At 41.1% G+C, this 18710-nt stretch overlaps 2 protein-coding genes across 3 annotated transcripts in view; both read left to right on the top strand.

Annotated features, from left to right (window-relative positions):
• Window positions 1–286: 286 nt before the first annotated feature.
• LOC114436037 (aminoacylase-1A-like) lies at window positions 287–5976 on the top strand. 2 transcript variants are annotated; one of them, XM_028406084.1, is made up of 15 exons: window positions 287–397; window positions 669–816; window positions 1665–1729; window positions 1820–1924; window positions 2022–2116; window positions 2305–2381; window positions 3067–3156; window positions 3678–3734; window positions 3842–3915; window positions 4118–4167; window positions 4467–4611; window positions 4691–4759; window positions 4837–4916; window positions 5145–5205; window positions 5708–5976. In XM_028406084.1, exons 2-15 carry the CDS (start codon window positions 690–692, stop codon window positions 5870–5872), a joined length of 1260 nt encoding a protein of 419 aa, XP_028261885.1. In that variant the 5' UTR covers window positions 287–397; window positions 669–689; the 3' UTR covers window positions 5873–5976. The 2 variants fall into 2 exon arrangements, with proteins under 2 accessions (XP_028261885.1, XP_028261886.1); XM_028406085.1 differs by having other exon boundaries at window positions 367–499.
• Window positions 5977–10086: 4110 nt separating this feature from the next.
• Window positions 10087–18710, top strand: part of cacna2d2b (calcium channel, voltage-dependent, alpha 2/delta subunit 2b) — a 28093-nt gene continuing 19469 nt past the window's right edge. The window contains exons 1-2 of the mRNA XM_028405655.1: window positions 10087–10202; window positions 16454–16535. Of these exons, the coding sequence (XP_028261456.1) occupies window positions 10087–10202; window positions 16454–16535 (198 nt within the window). The remainder of the gene's footprint in view (window positions 10203–16453; window positions 16536–18710) is intronic.

Below are 18710 nucleotides of genomic sequence, written 5' to 3'. Positions count from 1 at the left end.
CAGGGCGTTCCCCATCGGCAGGCTTCAGCCTCCAGGTTAACAGCTGTATGTTTTGAACAGCAAACTTTAACAGGCACATGTGATGTCTGCAGGGCAAGAAGAAGAACAGTACGACCTTAAATAATAAAGTGTGTGGAGGAGGGAAAGACGAAATGTTTTACTTTATTTCAGGGCGACTAATTTGTTTGGGAGGATGTAGTTTTTTTAATAACATAAATAAAGCCATTTGAGTCTCACTCCTTACCGGTGGGTGGCGGTAATGCACCAAAACGTCAGCAACGTTAGCAAACAGCCAATAAACAAGAAGAAGAAGACGCAGCAGAGGAGGACCCTGCGGCAGTCAGCTGACACAGTGAGGCTGCTGCTGCTTACCTGGTAAACAAGTGAACTGCTTAGGGTGAGTACGGTGAGAAACCGCTATCTACAGTAGCTAACTTGGTTAGATATGTCTGTGTGTCTGCCGGCCTGTTATCGTCGCTGCGTGCAGTTTAAACCAGCGGTGAGCACGCAGCTGCTGAGTGTCCTGCAGCAGAGAAATAACAGTGTGTGTGCCGTCTAACCCTTTCCTTTGGCTTTAAGTCACAGAGAATATACAGAATAATTTCCCATGTGTGTCTGACATGAGTGTCTTTTTATTATTTTGTGTTGTTTGGGTGTCATTTCCTCAGGAGGAGTGATTAAATCGTACCATGTTGCCTGACAAAGACGGTCCCGTTGTTGGAGGCGGACAGAGCTCTCCTCTGGGCGAGGACCCCTCTGTGAGTCTGTTCAGAGACTACCTCCGCCTGAAAACTGTCCACCCAGAGCCTGACTACGGTGAGACACCTCCAACAGAAAGAGTCAAAACATGTCCTTCCCTTTAATTTGTCTCAGAGGAGTCAAACAGCTGACTTCAACTTCTTTAAAGTGTGACAGTGATTTTTTTTCCTTTATCAGGTCTATCATCTTATGTTCTGTATCAGAGTCCATTTTTTATCTGCTTACCTCTAAGTTACATATTAAGACTGTTGTCTGTAACAGAGAGCAGAGCTGTTCTTTAACATTCAGTGGTCACGCCTGGTTACTGCAGTTAGAACATCTGGCTCTGGTTAAGGTTCAGGGTGCCCCTCAGTCTAACAGGCACAAACAAAAGGAGAACTTACATGCTGAAAGACCCACTGTAGGTCTGAAAAACTGGGAACAGAAAGAGCAGCAGTGTGAATGTGGAAAGATTTACTCTCAGAAAGGCCTCTGATGCTGTTTGAAATCACCCTAAAACAATGATGTTATCTTTACGTCTTAAACTACCACAATGTCTGTTATTTTACAAACTCGGCACAATAAAGACCTACAAAAGGACTTTGGGTTCACACTAGGTTAGTTTAGTTTGCCTACAAGAGACTCTGAAAAGTTATTTAATTTTAAATACATGGTTTAAATAAGCTGCTTGTTGACTTATGCTGGGAAAACAGCTAGTCAAAGCAAAAGGTGGATCCTAGAGCCTCATTTAAAAAGCCTTAGTTAATTGAGCTAATTGAGCTAATGCTTACGGTCATCATCATCGTTATCATTATGGTGGTATTATTGCTTAACCTTTTGACCATCACAGCTCACAGAGTGAGCTTTTTTTCACCCAGGTATTAATATTTAACAGGCTGTTGTGCTATCTGTTTATTCATTTATAGATGCTGCTCTGAGATTCTTGGACAGAATAGCAGAAGAACTTGAGCTGCCCATGAAAAAGATTGAGGTAATTTGTGTAAAAATGAGCAGTTTAAATACTGTAATGTTTTTTTTAAGTGATACAGGCTGTGGTCCCCTGTCCCCTGTTCTTTTCAAGGTGTGGCCAGGCAGAGTTGTGTCCATCATGACATGGGAGGGGACGAAGCCCACGCTGAAATCCATCCTACTGAATTCCCACACGGATGTTGTTCCTGTTTACCAGGTGTGGCATTCATCTCTCTCCACTGTCTTGCAATCCTGTCATTACCTGTCTGTAATAGACATGAAAAAAATAGATTTGATATCAATCTCTTCTCCAGGAACATTGGAAATACGATGCTTTCAGTGCTTTCAAAGATGCAGAGGGCAACATTTATGCCCGGGGATCACAGGACATGAAATGTGTAACTATACAGTGGGTATAAGCTGCCTTGATAACTTGTTTTATGAAACAGGATTTGTGCTCTAGTGTTGTTGTGATCTTCACTTGTATATTGTATGTGCTGCTTTAACACGCGCTCACTCAGCTGCATTACTCTCAGCTCACAGTCGGTCCCTTGATCCTGTCATTTATCATCTGTGTGTACCTGTTGTTGTCTGTAGGTACATCCAGGCAGTCAGACGTCTGAAGGCAGAGGGATGGAAACCAGCGCGCACCGTGCATTTAATGTTTGTTCCTGGTGAGATGTTTGACTGCTTCTCTGCTTCTGTTCCTGTGATTCACAGCTACCTCACTCTTTGGTTGACTTTTTTTGTTCGTGTCACACTAACTTTCTGTTTAACAGAAGATTCCTGCACATAGACTCAGCTTTAATATATAATGTATATTCAGAAGTACTCAGATCTTTTATCTCATGTCATGTGGTGAAAGTACTACATGTAAGAGAATCACTGGTTTAATCTTTAACAATGAGTTGACCTTTTAAAGCTTGTTGTATGTCAAACCTCCTTCTAAGTAAATAAACACATTTTGCTGCTAATCACACAGCAGGAGGAGGAGAAGATGAAACTTGGATTTACATTTGATCCCTTTGTAAAACAATCCCTTTGTAAAACAATGCAGATTCAGTTGCTGCAAACCAAGTTAGATAATAGTGTGTATTGTTTCCTGATCCTGTTGGTACATGTGGTGTTTTGTCTATTTACTACACATCGGCTTTGTTTCAAGTCTGCATAAATTGGACTGAAACAACAGCCCGTTCATCACAGAACAGCGCTGTGCTGGGTGCATTTTGGAACACAAACACTCCAAGGAGTCTGGTGACCCAGAGGCCTGATCAGCCGTAATGATTGTCAGAACATAGATAATGATAACACGAGTTTCACTAAAAAAAAATGCATATTATTTTTTCTTGTTTTTCTTAGATGAGGAGGTTGGAGGTCACAAGGGAATGGAAACGTTTGTGAAGCATCCAGAATTTCAGAAATTAAATATTGGTTTCGCCTTGGATGAAGGTAAATAAATGTTACCAACACTCTTCAAAACGTAATGCACACTGAACTCCCAGTGGATTGAAGTTCACAGTGAACATTCTCTTATCTTCACACCTCAAACTGTTCCTGATAAATATATAATTGCTGCTAAATGATGCAACAAGATAAAAACTGCAGGTAACCATGGCAACAATTCTTGTGATAACCGGTAACATGCCTGCTAAAACAAATGAATGAATGAATGAATACACTTTTTAATGTGAGGAGAATTAAAGCATTTTCACAGATGATCCTGATATATAAAGCACATACAGGTGGGACGGACATCCTTTGTAACACAGGCCTGGATAATCTGTGTGTAGGTAAACATCGGCATTAGTAAAAATATTTTTGTGCACCAGCTTTTCATTAAAAACCGGCAAAAATCATTGATCTCATGAGTGAAGTTGGCTCGTGAGAGATCCTGAAAGAATAAACTGGTTTGTGTCATTGTGTGTTGCTGTCTTTGAGGGGGTCTTCATTCCTCTGTGTGTGCTCTGCAGGTCTGGCAAATCCTGGTGAGGCCTTCACTGTGTTCTATGGAGAAAGGAACCCCTGGTGTGAGTAGAAAATACATGACACCTTCACATCTCATAGTTTAACTTAGTTTTGTTCTAAACTGAATAAAGTCCATCTTCAATGAGGCAGAGTGTCTTCTGGTTTTTAGGGATTACGGTGCACTGCCCGGGCAGTCCAGGTCATGGGTCTCGATTCGTGGAGAACACAGCTGCTGAGAAGCTTGTAAGTGTAAACGTGTCAGTCCCCACTACAAGAGTCAGGTTCAGGCCTAGTTTTAATGTATATAAATAAACCTGCTGACCAATACAGGACTCACCCAGATCACTGCAGTGCTGCATATCTGACTTAGCAATACCACCTGCAAGCTGGAATACTGTATGTTTTGATTGTTGTATCTTTGACCACACTTGTTTTTTTCTGGCAGCGTCATGTTATAAACTCTTTCCTGGACTTCAGAGAGAAGGAGAAACACAGGTGAGTCACCCTCGTATATCACATGTTTGCCTTGTGCTCTCTACATCTCTGTATATTGTGACTGTGCAGGAGGATGTTCAAAGCTGCAGAATGAAAACATGTTCTAGCAATAATCCTGTTGTTCAGGCTAAAATGAAGTGACGCGCACATGGTAGTGATGCTATTATTAAGTTTTAAACATTGAGACATTTAAAAGGTGTTTTATAAAAACTTTATAAAAGTTTTATAAAATATCTTTATAGACAGTTCTACTTTCTACAGTGTAATATTACGTCATTGCTACTGTGTGTGTGTTTCAGACTAGACATCAGCGAGTGTTTCACTCTTGGTGATGTCACCACAGTGAATATGACCATGGTCAAAGGGGGCGTGTCCTATAATGTCATCCCAGCTGAAATGGACGTCAGCTTCGACCTGAGAATACCCCCCACAGTGAATCTGCAGGTCTGTGTGTGTGTAAGTTTGTTTAACTTTAGTGTGAACTAGTACTTTAACTTTAAACACTTTATTATCGTCCTACTAGGAGTTTGAAAGACAGATCAAGCAGTGGTGTAAGGAAGCAGGAGAAGACGTCACTTATGAATTTGCTCAGGTGTGTGTACTTCACACTCACAATAGGCTGCTCCTTTCATTGTGTGTCCAATGGACTAAAACAGTTGTCTGTTGCAGAAACACATGAACCAGAATATCACTTCGACAGAAGAGAATGATCCTTGGTGGTGTGCCTTCAGTGCTGCCTGCAAGGGAATGTGAGTGCACTAATGCATACATACACACAGCTCCCCCTGTTCCCCACAGTGTTTGGGCAGCAAAACTGATAGATTTTTTTTTCCATTTATTATGTATTTCATTGGAAACATGCAGGACACTGTGGTTGTAAAATTTTTTAAGGGATGTTTTGATGAATGCTTATTCACATGATTTAACTGACAAAATGTTAATATTGAAGATCTTTATCACATATATCTCTACTGCAGGAACATGACTTTGGAAAAGGAGATCTTTCCAGCTGCTACAGATAGCCGTTTCATCCGAGCGGTGAGTCTGCCTGTATTCAGCCGGCATTTCAGTTTAATGTTTATTTCCCTATAGTAGGGCTGCAACGACTAGTCGACTAAAGTCGATGACAAAATCATTAGTGACATCATCGCATGGCATGCAAGTGTAACACATTTGCATTGTCCATTTTGGGTGCAAGAGGTCCTGGGTTCGAAACCCGGATGGCCCAGATGTTAGGTTGGTGTGGAGTAACTGTAGGTTCAGTGGTAATGCGCTTTGTCAGATGCGGGAATGAGCGCACACGCACATGCTTTTAAAGCCTGAACCGAGGGCGTTAGCCCAATATCTTCAGCTTTAGCACAGAAGCGAATGAAGCAACGACAAATTAATAGTCTACTATTAGTCGAATAGTCATTAAGGTAGTCGATGACTTGTCGACTACTGAAATAGTCATTAGTTGCAGCCCTACCCTATAGTCATCATGACAATACAGAGAGAAGGCCTTTGCTCTGTTTGAACTCTGTGTGTTTTATGAAACTAGGTGGGTATCCCTGCTATTGGCCTTTCTCCGATGAACCACACACCGATTCTGCTGCACGATCACAACGAGTATCTTAATGAGCATGTCTTCCTGAACGGTATCAGCGTGTACGAGAGGCTCATCCCAGCTCTTACCAGCGTTCCTGCCTTTCCTGACGAGGCTTAGAGCAGTGTTCATTTTTAATCCTCTCTAAAACATTTCACAGATGATCTGAATATTTAACGTGAGGAATTACCAAAGAATAAAAACATGTATATCATTAAGCTAAACTGAGCAGTTAGCCTTTGGTACTGTTAATTTTTTATGATTCTCAGGATATAGGTGCAGCGAGCTTTGCATTACTCAGTGTTGCAGGAGGTTTTAACAGCGTACTTACTGTGTGTCAGCACTGTTGAGTGAGTGCGCCTGTGTGTATGTGTAGTCTTATGAGAATATCGTTAGTATGAAAAAAAACTTACTAGAATGTGACTTATCTAATTTTAAATTTAGCCTCATTTTAACAAATAATTCTAGAGATAGCATCTTATTTAATAAACCTGAATAAATATATTTGTTCAGTAGTTCCATGGTCTTTTTTCTTTTCTTTTTTTTTTCTCTTTTTTTTGTTGGGGGGGGGGGGGGGGGGGGGTTAAAGGTGTGCTACAGCCAAACATTTAACCTCCACCCAACCATCTGCTTCAAAGACACAGCTACATCAATGTAACAGTGGCTCCATAAGCACAGCCTTCATCATGAGCACCCAAAAAAACAAACACACAAAAAAATGTACTGTTTTGAACTGTGGGCTATTTTTGGAGAGTGCTGCCTACACACCATAATGAGTTACAACATTATGTACAAAAGGCACTTTGGAAAAGGCAAAGAGAGCTGAAGCTTGTATTTAATTTATTTCATGCCTTCAAGGAAGTGCAAAAGCTGAATGCAAGATTACATTTGAATCCTTCCTGGGCATGGCAGGGCTGAGCCTAAGACCTGCACTGAAAAAAAAACACATTATGCTAAGAAATAATAATTTACTTCTGCTTTTACACAAAATTATTAATTAACTTAGTTTTGGTAAACATAGTTTTGATTATCAATCAGATTGTAAATAATTCAACTTTTCTATAAGAATGTGATCTTTTCCCTCCTCAAGTCTGTCCCAGACTTTCTGTTGACATATATCTACTGGTTTTCCCACTGAAAATGCTCCAAAATAATTTTTGTAAACCTCATATATTTGATCTTTTTGGGCTAAAGCTCCATGGGCCTCATTCTCCCTGGGGAGGGTTGATCATTAATGGTCAGTGTGAGTTTGCTTTATGATGAATAAGATACAAGTTCTTTACAGATTTGACTTGAGTTTTTCACCATGTTGTGCAGCCAGCCACGAAAGAGCAGCCTTTCTGTCCAAAGTGCTCTGTACCTGCTCTTTTAGTAAGGTTGCAAAAATATTGGGTGTTGGTTGGGGGTTGTCTAAAATATTTATAATATACTATTTCATGCTATTTGATGTCTGTGTAAATATCACATTTGCAGACAGAAGCCTGCATGCTTAAAAATCTGTACGTTTTATGCAAATTCCCAGTCAGCCTGTTTTTGGAAGCATACACAAGCGAAAGGATCTATGTGTGTGAACCATGTAAGACACAGGAATGCACAGGCGAATGTTATCCACAGGAGGAGTGATGACTAAAATCTGTGAAACATGCAGCATCTCTTACTCTCAAACCTTCGCCCTATAGTCAGGACTATGGTGGACTCATGGTGTTCTGTAATCAAAGGCTGATTCTCCATCAGAGCGTTGACTCTAAATGCTAAAATGTACACCATTTATTAACAATGATGCTCTGTAATGGAAGTGTAATACAGGAAATGACAAATTAAAAATTTATTTAGATTTGTAATGCTGTTTACATGAGTTAAAGGTCGCTCTCATTCACCGTTAAGCTCTCTTTGGAGTTGTCGTCCAATTAACAGTGCTCGTGTCTCCGAGGGGGGACTGGCAGGAAGACTGTGCAGTCAGTAATTAGTCTTCTCTCTCCCCAGGACATGACAGCAGTATTAGCACATGGGGCCGTCAGGGGGATGAATAAAAGCAGAGCCCACATCCTTCCTCCCAGAGGGGGCAGGAATAGGTGCAGTCATCCTGTCAGGTCAGCTGTGGAGCGTCTTAATGCGGTCTGAAGGAAAGAACATAGGTGCTGTTGTTAAACTGTTTATTAAAGATGTTCCTTATTGCATTTCAGGAAGGCTTTTGGTGAATGTGTTGCAGCACAAACATCACACACTGCAGCCAGTCACATGTGTGCATGTTATTTCTCACCTGTCAGTTACTCAGGGGCAGGATGAGGAGGGGTTTACCTCACTTACTTGCACCACTTTGGACACTTGTCCATTTGGTACCTGTTACACTGTTACACCGGTTAGACTTGATGCTTCAGATTCCTGTGAAACAGTTTCCATATGACTGTCCTTAAAGCAGCTGTGTTTGAGTGTCTCCGTCATCTCAGTGTTGACTTTCACTTCTGGAGGTTTCTTGCTTCTGGATGAGAGCTGTTATTACTTCAGATGCTGTAGTGTGTGAGAGGAAATCTCACGGCAGGATGACATCCCTTTCTGCAGTGAAACTACCACTGTCCTCTGCTGCTAATTAAAGCCAAACACTGTTGTACTGGCCACAAAATTTATCCATGAACAGGGATTAATGATGAGCTGTCGGAGAGCTGCAGTCATCAGTATTTTTTGTTTTCACATTTATGATTGTTAGCAGTCTGGAAAAACCAACATTCTAAACCGAAGAAGAGGTGATCATCATTTAGGGATACAGAGACATATCATTATTGACTTTTACCTTCAGTCAGTGGACAGGTCTTCATATATATTCTATCTGAATGTAAATTCTACGATCAGCCTCTGTTTCTGTGCAGTTCTAGTAAATCCCCTTTGCTCATATATAGAGCATGTCTGAAATGCGATCAACATAGTGTGTGTTACATCATGTTGTGGCCCACTGTTGCCAGATTTATGTTACAGCTGAGAGATCGCTGTGTCTGAATACCACCTGTGTATTGCATTGGTATTCAGTTAATGATTTGTGTTACAGGATAAAAGTGCAGCTGCATTGATCACTGCTGCACGTGCACTGATGTGTATTAAATTCTGACGATGTGTGTGTGCAAGTTTGAAACATAGGATGCTCTCATGTTGTAGGCGAAATGGAAAACAGATAACAGACTGTTTTGCTCTGGATTACACAGAGAATTTATTTTATGGGTAAATCCAAATATCACAGAGAAAAAAAACAGGATTTCAGATGTTATTGATCAAAGTACATCTGCTGCTGTTTATATGATGATATTTAGATCCCATCATCCTATTTTAGATACATATGGTTCAGAATAACTAATTATGGATCCCATTTTTTTGCAACCATAAATACATTTTAGGGGCTTTAGCCCTGAAACAAACATTACATGTCTTGTCCTATGCATATCTTAAACTGTGGTGGAGCCTGGAGGAAGGAAACTAAAACAAAAACATTTCATCAGAATGAATATGCATATATTAGAAATTAATCTGCTGTGACTTTTTTAATAGTCATCCAATCTGTAGTTATAGACAGTTATAGGCAGACCCATAGAGAATTTCAATCTTTAAAATGCAGTTTGTTTCATCATTTAGGGTCAAATATAAGTAAACAGTCACAGCGTTAATTGAATTACCAAAATCTGCCTGCTGGGCTTCTTTGTTCTTGTAGCCATGTGTGAACACAGCTGAGGCCCCTGAGGGCTCGGGGCCCAGTTGGTGTAATCCAGGCGCAGATAGTTCATATGAAGATGTCTTCATTTTCTTACACTCAGACGTTTACAGAAGCCCATCGCTACAGACAGAGAAGCTGCGGTCAGTGTTGTATAAAAACTACATGTATGGTGATGACAATCCCCACGTGGCTCTGCAGAGAGATAAATAAAGCCAAACTAGATTCTCCTGCTCCTCTGTTGCCTGGTGAGCGTGAACGCGCCTGGGCTGCTGATGAGAGAGAGCGAGAGAGCGAGAGAGAGAGAGAGAGAGAGAGAGAGAGAGAGAGAGAGAGTCGTGAGCGCGCCGGCTTGTGTGATTGTGGTGGTGTTGGTGTTGGCGGTGCGTGTGTGTGTGAGTGGGAGCAGGAGGGGAGACTCTGCAGTGTCTTGGCAGCTGCATTAGTGCATCTCCCACCGTCCGCGATGCCTCCACGGCCAATGCCTGCCTCCTCCGCGTCCACTTGACAGCAGAAAGCGATATGAAGTCGTCGGGAAACTGAGCCGGACGTTCACACTTGCTCTCGATACACCCCGGAGACAGTCCGGGGCGCTTCATCCACGCACCGAAACCCCCGTGACGAGAATTTTTAATGGAAAATGGCGATAGGCGAAAGGTCTTGCAGCATCGTCTGCTTGGTATCTATCCAGATTATCTTGATTTTCAGCGCATCGTGGCCTGGAGCAGAGGGTCTCACATTCCCACAACAATACACGTAAGTGCATCCTAAACATATACACTGTGACTGTAAACAGCCGGGCTCCGAGGGGGGACAACTTTAGGGCTCAGCTCTGCTATCACTTCTGGTAGATTTCCTGCTGTTACATAATTTCACGGTGTTGGTGATTACATCCATGTAAAGGCAGGGGATGTAAAGAGCGGTCTGTAAGGTGTAGTCCACATTATGGCTGTGCATACATTACAGGGATGTGCATGGACATTACAGGAGCCACGGCTCAGTGTTTCTGCCAAACACTAGACCTCATAGATGTTTATAAATCAAGTTTGGCAGTGTACCTGTTATCTGTGTATTGCCATATGATGATTCTCTGTACACAGGCAGCTATGTATATATATATATATATCCTGACATATATCAGCTCCAGAACTCATTGCTCTTGTTTTTAAAGTGTTGGTTGGAGGGATGTATTGTATGCCTGCAGAGTTAAAGGTGAGACTAACTGTGGCTTTAATTAGTGAAGAGTTTTTATCTGACATGCAACATTAAATCTGCGCAGTGGTACAACTGGAAGGTGCTTCTTTTGCTTTGTTTCCCCTGCTGTTCTCATGCTCCATTACTGGATTTTTCCATGCAGTCTTACAAAAACAATTTCAGCAAACACTGGCTTTTTACAGCCTCTTGAGTAATAGATATTAATTCATGCACAGTAGCATCACAGCTACCATGTGGCACAGAAGTAAGGAGGTGTGGTTTAATGTGTTATTTTTTTTTTCAAATCAAACCTTTAACCCGTTTCTGTTAAGTACAGCTGGCTCCTAACTTGAGACTCCAGCTATCTGGGCCCACCTCCAGGCTCAGCAATCAGGCTGCTCTGGAGGGAGGAGCAGGCCAGATGGTCCTCTCATCTTCAGGGCACACGATGGAGGATTTCTGTCCAATCACAACTGGAGAACTGAGGTGTAGTTACCAATTAGAGAAGGAGGGGGCCTGTAAATCAGGAAGGTGTAGGCCTGAGTGTGTGTGTTTGTGTTTTATGATGAATTGGGTTACCGTATTTCAAGTAGGGTATAGCCGCTCCTCCTCCTCCTCCTCCTCCACCTCCTCCTTTCTGCTGGTTTTTCTGCTGAGTGCTTTGAAACAGCTACATAGCCCTGTGCCCTGGGTCTCCTCATGTAAGCTAAATGAAGCAGAATTGCTACACTGAAGAACAGCATCTCATTTCAATTAAGAATTAATACTGCAGCAAAGAGGATTTATCCTCTCTCTCTCACTTCTCCTTTAACCCCCACTCCTCCAGTCAGATAGATAGATAGGCAGGTTCTTTCCATCAAGATGTAGGATGTTAACATTGCAACCCTAAGCTTTTTTACAGTCTGACACTATTAAAATTACTCAGCCTGCCAGGAGAACTGCAGTAGTACTTGAATTATGAAGGCAATGGTTGTAGATGGCAGATGCTTGTTGTTGCATGATCTTTTTATAGAAGTAGTTTTTGATGCCTGAACCAAACAAACAAAACCGTGAAAAAAAGAAGGTAAAACATCAGCCTGACAGGCAACATGAGCCGCAGCCTCCTGGATTAAAGTGAAAGTAAAAGTATATCCACTATGTGTGGGCTTTTTCAGCTGTTATGACCACATGCAGCGTCAAAGTCACATGTTGTGATGTTTATGTGTGAGGAGATGTTGCTCTTTGTAGCACACGCTCATGATACATGACTCATACACTGACAACAGTGATCATCGATTGTGTGACACATACACTTTGAATAAAGACCTTTATAATAATGGATTCATTGAATGTCACTGTACTTCTAATGAATGTTGTTGTAATTGAGAAAAAGTAGTGATGCTCCCTTTCCTCAGACAGATCCAAAATCTGACAGAGGCTGCATCTTGCTGTCAAGGTCATATCAATAACAATAATAATGTAATCCTGACGCTATCAGCATCCTGTGACATGTATATATGTCTCTTCTGCTTCTTATCCTCCACCTAGTGCTCTGCAGCTCCACCCTCAACCTCTGCTGTATGTGAATATGGGTCACGTCATGCAGTGCTTCTCAGTCGTTTCTCACAGGGGTATGCGAGTGTAGCAGGTAACAGAGCAGAGGCTCCTTCATCACAGCACACAGCTATACAGAGTTTTCTGGAAACAGGGAGAAGTGGAGCACACAGTGCTGAAACTTTAGATTGCTGCACTGACTCACACAGTTAAATCTGCTCTGCAGTCATGTAACAAACCTGATTTAGACACACAGAACTTGGCGGAGGGCATTTTCAATTAATTTCTGATGCAACAGGCTCGTTCACTTCAGCGCCATGATGTGTTGGTTTTAATAGAGTGTGTAGAGAAAGTGGACTTGTTGTCTGTTTGTGCACAGTTGTTTTGATACCTCAGTCTTTTGGTCAGTGATTTTGTGCATTTGCTCTTTTAAGCATCAGTGCCGTAACATTAGGTATGGTAACATGCAGTATGAGTACCTGAATGGTGCATTCAGAGGGAGGTGGACCACCAGCCAAATGTTAAACCCCTGTTAAGTTTTGTGCTGTTGTCTGATAAAGAAAGTTGCTGCTTGGCACTGATGGATTACTCACATGTCAGCCGTGAGATGAACACATACACTGCATTATGCTCTATGTTACTATGATTATGAAACTAACATTATTGTGCACTAAAGAAATTGGGTCATTTTCTCTTCCATTCAATCAATTATATTGTCATCATCTCAGATTCAGAGTCTAGGGTTGCTTTTTGTGTACAAAGTGTCGCACCAACAAGATGTAGGTTGCCTGAAGGCCCCAATGCACCGAGCTAATCGTGAGAGGAATAGGATGAAAACTAACATCACACCAAGTAACAAACTCACACACAACTTTGTAATTAAACTTCAACAAAGTCAATCCACACACATGACATGCGACAGACTGGTGAAAATGTGCAGGCCACACACTCATAACTGATTCAGATCACATGCATTTCTGTTGAAAACATATGGGATGCAGATGGATGTTGTGATTTAATGAAGCATTAGTGGCATCTGATAGGAAACAGACTGCAAACAGGATTTTTTAAGACATATTATTTAGTGTGACATGTAATAAACCTGCAGGATTGTTGCTATTTCAGAGTCTACGCGCGTCTTTATAAACAGAGCAGCATGACCATCTGTTAAGAGTCATATAGGCTGATTTAATGGAGAATTAATTCCAATGAGTGGAATGAATTTTCTAAAGAAACACTTTTTATACCCCATTTAGTGTTGTCACTATGGAGAGAGGACAAGTGTTGCATGCTGCTCTTTTTCAGAGCACTGCCTCAGGCTGAAACAAAAATCACTTTTAAATAGTGCTGTTCAAAGACGTTCAATCATATCTAAAACGTGACTTCACAGTCGTGATGTTGCTGGAGTCACAACAAAGAGCTAACAGAGTATATCTTAGTTTTCACTCTGTTCCTCCTTTTTGGCACTTTTCAGAAGCCCAGAAGTGAAAAGTCTAGTTCTGTGCTATTCATCATCATCATCTCTTTTAGCGCAGCTACAATGAAAAGAGATGAGGAGTGCTGTGTTTCTTTGCAGTGTCTGTGGATGTGGACAGTTGAGCGCAGATTTGTGGCTGTTCTGACAGCAGAGACAAACCCGACAAGGCTTTAATCTGTGATGTTGTCTCGTAACTCTGCTGTGAGCTGTCTGTCTGACTGATAATGAATCGATTCTCTGGGCACTTACAGGATCCGGGGTGATTTTCTGGGTATTAGGATTTATTTCCTGGTTTGAACTAATTTAGGCAGCAGGCTCACAGAAGTGTTTTCTCCTCCACAGGCTTTCCTTTAAACTGTCTGACTTAGAGGCAGGTGAACAGAAAGATGCGTGTCTTTACTGAAGCTGCATCCTCGGGGTCTCTTGGGGACGGGTGAAAATCTGTAGCATTAATGCTATAAATTATTTATTCTAGTCTACAGTCTTTTAAACATATTTTTCATTTGAAGCATTCCTATTGCCTTTTTGCCAGCGTGGCATGGATGCAGTGAATATAAAAGACTGCAGGATGCTCTTTTGTTCTGATAGGCTGTGTAGGACTGTGTGCTCTGCCTTGAAATTGCAGCTCGGCATGTGATTATGCTGCAGCATTTATTATTTATAAGACATATCTGAAAAAGACAGACAGACAGACACAAACTGTGCTGTACAGTATTTATAAGGCTGATTAGAAAGATTCTGAGTGGTTTAATAGTTTTGCCTCTGGATGTGTTTATTCTGTATCTCTAATTGATTTTTTAATGCAAGGACAGAAATAAACTAAAGAACTAAAGGACTGTTATAGATAATGTATCAACCTTATACTGCTACTACTTTTTGTTTGTTTTGTTTCTCCTCATAAGACCAATAAGTGTCTTCTGTTGAAGTAGGGGCTGTCATAGCTGTGTTGTTTATGCATATTTTCCCTGCGTAGACTCTAAAACGAACACGTCGATGAAGATTCTCAGTCATCCAGGCCACGCTTTCAAAGATTCTCAGCTGCTTGTTGTGTTTCCTCTTCAGTGATTCAGTGATCTGATTGGTTGAACACACCTTGTTATAGACTGACAGATGATTTATTCAGTCACCTGTCAAGTATCCTTTTAAAAGCACCCATCTTTTCCAGGCGGTTTCCAAGGGCAACTTCACAGATGTTTCAGTGTGACAGACTGTCTTAAACATCATTTCGCCAATTTACCCAGAAAGCAGTTGAACTGATCCTAGCTGTATCTGCTGCTTTAGCCGCATGCTAAAGTATACAGCAAAGAGGATATGTAGACAGACAGACAGATCTCAGGCTTGATTGTCTGAAGTGTGCAGTAGTAGTGTCAGACTGCTTGGAGCATGTGGGGTTGGGGAAAGAATTGTTGAGCTCACACACTCTAGCTGAAGTCAGCACTCTCAGGACATTCCATTAGTGTCCCTAAGGGACGTGGTAGTGACTGTGTGTCCATGTGACACAGATGCAGGAAATGACCATTAAGTGCTCTAACTCTCGAGGGATTCATCTTCTTATCCTCCAGAGTTGTAATTAACTCAGCCTTCCAAGTTTCATGTGCACAAAATTTTAACTCCTGGGGAAAAAATGGAGCATTTATTCTACAAACAAAGTTACTGAAATAATTCCTCCCACTTCACATCTTCAGTAATAAAGTCCAGACCTGGATAACTGTGGCAAGAAATCACACCTTTTCTGTGGATGACATCATCTTTCTATCCATCTATCTGTATTGCTTTGGCTCCAAATAGGTGCTGTGTTTTCACAGAAATAATCCAGGTATCTGAACCTGGTTCCATTCTGACTGGGGCCACTCTGTGTGGAGTTTGAACGTTCTCCCTGTGCCTGTGTGGGTTCTCTCCAGGTACTCCGGCTTCCTCCCATATTCTGAAGACGTGCTTCTTAGGTTAATTGGTCACTCTAAATTGCCTGTAGGTGTGAGTGTGAATGTTTTTTTTCTGTGTCTGTTGCCCTGTGATGGACTGGTGACCTGTCCAGGGTGTACCCCACCTCTCACCTGTAGATAGCGCCATAGGCTCCAGCCGCCCTGTGACCCTGCTGGAGGACAAAACAGGTTCCAATGATGGGTGGATGGATTAACCAGTGCCTGTTTTAGAGCTTTTTACACATGTATTAATATAACAGAATTAACAGAATGGCTTGAACAAGCACATGTAGTGACCGACATGACCATCTTTCAAACACAGCAAAATCTTAAAATATCTTTGAAAACTATCTGGGTAGTAAAACACTTTTATTGGGCAGATGTTGATTGATCACTGTTGTAATTCTCCCTGTTGTGCTTCACAGTGGATGTTTTTTTTATTTATCCTGTATTATTCATTATGTTTGGGAAAAAGTCATCAGTTCCTCACAGTAGACGAGCTCTCTACATACTTAATAATAATATAGGAATTCGTTTTTTTCTTAGCTTTGTTAATTTCCGTCATGATGAGTCTGAGTTAGCTTATTAGTGTTTCTAAAATCTCTGTGAATGGTCTGAGCTTCTTTTTGTCAGTCGGTGTACAAATGTGTAAAATCTTCGCCTCATTATAAGAGTCACAGAAATCACAGAGCTGCTTGCTCTGTGATTTCTGCTCGGTTATTGGTGCCTCGTTAATTGTTGGTTGTGCTGTGGAAGTATAAATCCAGTCAGTATATTATTAAATGAAGCAAATCTTCTTAATAGATGTTTCTAACATACACCATGGAATGACTGTTTTTGTTAGACGCATCGTTTTCATGTTTTGTGATGTTTCTCCACAGGATAATGCACTGGGCCAGACGTATTGAGCAGGAGATTGACACCGTCTTCCAGCACATCACTGGAGTCCAGCAGTTGAAAGGGGTGAGTGTGTGGTCTGTCCTCTTACTCATCACAGCACTGCTTCAGCTCAATATAGAATCCGTGGAGCAGAGAGGTCAGTGTGCTGCGAATCCATTAAGTTCAACCACTGCAGCTAAAGAGGTGCATAAAACCAGAAAACAATTCAGCCTGCCTCCTCCAAACACATTTTGTTCTTTTTTTGTTCTGGACCCCTCACAGAGCGGCGAAACAGCCAATATAACACAATGCTACTGTTTTCCCTGAACAGACATAAAACTGCTCCTAATAGCTTTTAAATTCAGCGGTGCTTTAGACTATATAAACTCTGCTTTTCAGATGTTGCAGCCAAATTTTCACTGGCACCTTGTGTTTTGTTTTCAACAATTATCATTTCTGCACACACTGTGTGATTTGTACAAAGTGAAATAGAAGCCTGAACACACGCCTACAGTGGTCAGATTTAGAATATCTTCATTAATAGTTTCATGAAGCCATGAGCTTAACAGCACCTACATCCATGATAATACTAATTCAGACCTTTCATGAGCTGATCCGGTCATGTGGTGTTAACAGTGGAACTATGAAGTGATTATACCACCAAGTCTGGTGCTTTTTATACATTATAGTAATCTGATTCCCTGCAGCCGCCTGAGCTCTAATGTCATCATCTAATGTCAATTGAAAACATTTTTTGGAGTTTCTTTCTAAGAGGATGCTGTTTGTTGAAAACTTAAAGACAGGTGATATTTTATAGATGATCTCTGCCTGACATGGACACAGGTAACCTAAAGAAACAATGGACTAGTGAAAACTTATTCTCTAGAACAAACCATTAAAAAATATTTGTCTTTGGAACATTTACTCTAAATAAGAAGAAATCTCAATAAACAGGCTAAATGACAGATAATCATTGTTGGCAGAACATCAAGCTCATGTTCTGGAGGTAAAGGGATGTAATTTATGGAAATGATGTATTAGTCAAAAAGGTATAAAACCAAGTGTATCTGGTGTTAAATAACAGGCCAGAATACTGAGACAGGCCGCTGTACATACACACAATATATTCCCAGTTTTAAAGACCCTCGCCGAACAATCACCTGCAAGTAAGGGCTAAAAAAAACACTCCGTTTGTAGGAAAAACCCTTATTGACTTACAGCTTACAGTGAACACATGAATAAATTAATATATAGTTATTTGACACTTGTTAAAATGTAATGTAGGCACTGCAACCTATCAAAGAGCACCCGCATTGCAATACAATGATTTATTGTGGGTATCATTATTTCATTCCATTGAAGTTCCATTTAAATCTTAGCTTTTAGCCCTTTCAATCAAATATCGTCATTATAATAAACAGGAGTATATAGTGCAGTTTTAGAGCTGACATTTTAGTGAAGACTTCTGAACTGTGTTTGTGTGATCAACTCAAAATTAACCAGTGTCTGAACATGGTATGTAATACACTGTAAAAGTGTGGCTTCATCATTTACTGTATTTCAGCCTCTGCCTGCAGCTGTGGTGTTAAGTGAGAAAATATCTTCTAGCTCTGCATTCCTTTGTCATGAAGCTCAGCGGTTATCCCGCCATTCTCCAGGTTCATGATCATGATACCTCACAAACACTAAGAGATGTAAAACCAGCATGAATGTTCACTTTTTAGACTTTATATGAGAAAACTTTACACAGATGTTTAATAACTGATGACACTTTAATTCAATATTTGTGTTTCTAATATAACTGTGCTGAGAAATGAAATGATCTTCAGCTGAAATCTTTTCCTCCAGTATTATAAACATTATCAATCTAAAGCTAAATATAGTCTGTTGTTGGGTTTTCATTTTGATTTTCATTACAGCATCAGCAAGTTTTTGAAGTTGTTCCCTGTCTCTGTCCCTAAAGAGACAAATGCCAAAAAACAGGACCAAAGCTGATCTGTAGAGGGCAAGAGAGCCCTGCTCTGGGAAGAAGTGTGGGGGCGTTTCCTCAGCAGAGAGCGCCGGCACGTGTCCTCTCTGTTTGTGTCACAGCTGAGCAGATGGTCAGCCCGCAGTAATGCCTTGATGTGCGACTCACTTGTTCATTCAATCCTTATTAATCCCTCTATGCTTCTGTTAAAGAAATTGTTCCTCTTATAGCTTGGAGAGCTCAGCGCGATCCTCTCTAGTCGAGGACACAAGTGTAATTCAAATGACATG

The sequence above is a fragment of the Parambassis ranga genome, chromosome 5, assembly GCF_900634625.1.
Source record: "Parambassis ranga chromosome 5, fParRan2.1, whole genome shotgun sequence".
NCBI classification, from domain to species: domain Eukaryota; kingdom Metazoa; phylum Chordata; class Actinopteri; family Ambassidae; genus Parambassis; species Parambassis ranga.
The sequence above is the reverse complement of the archived record's forward strand: the minus strand, read 5'-3'. Positions and strand labels throughout refer to the sequence as shown.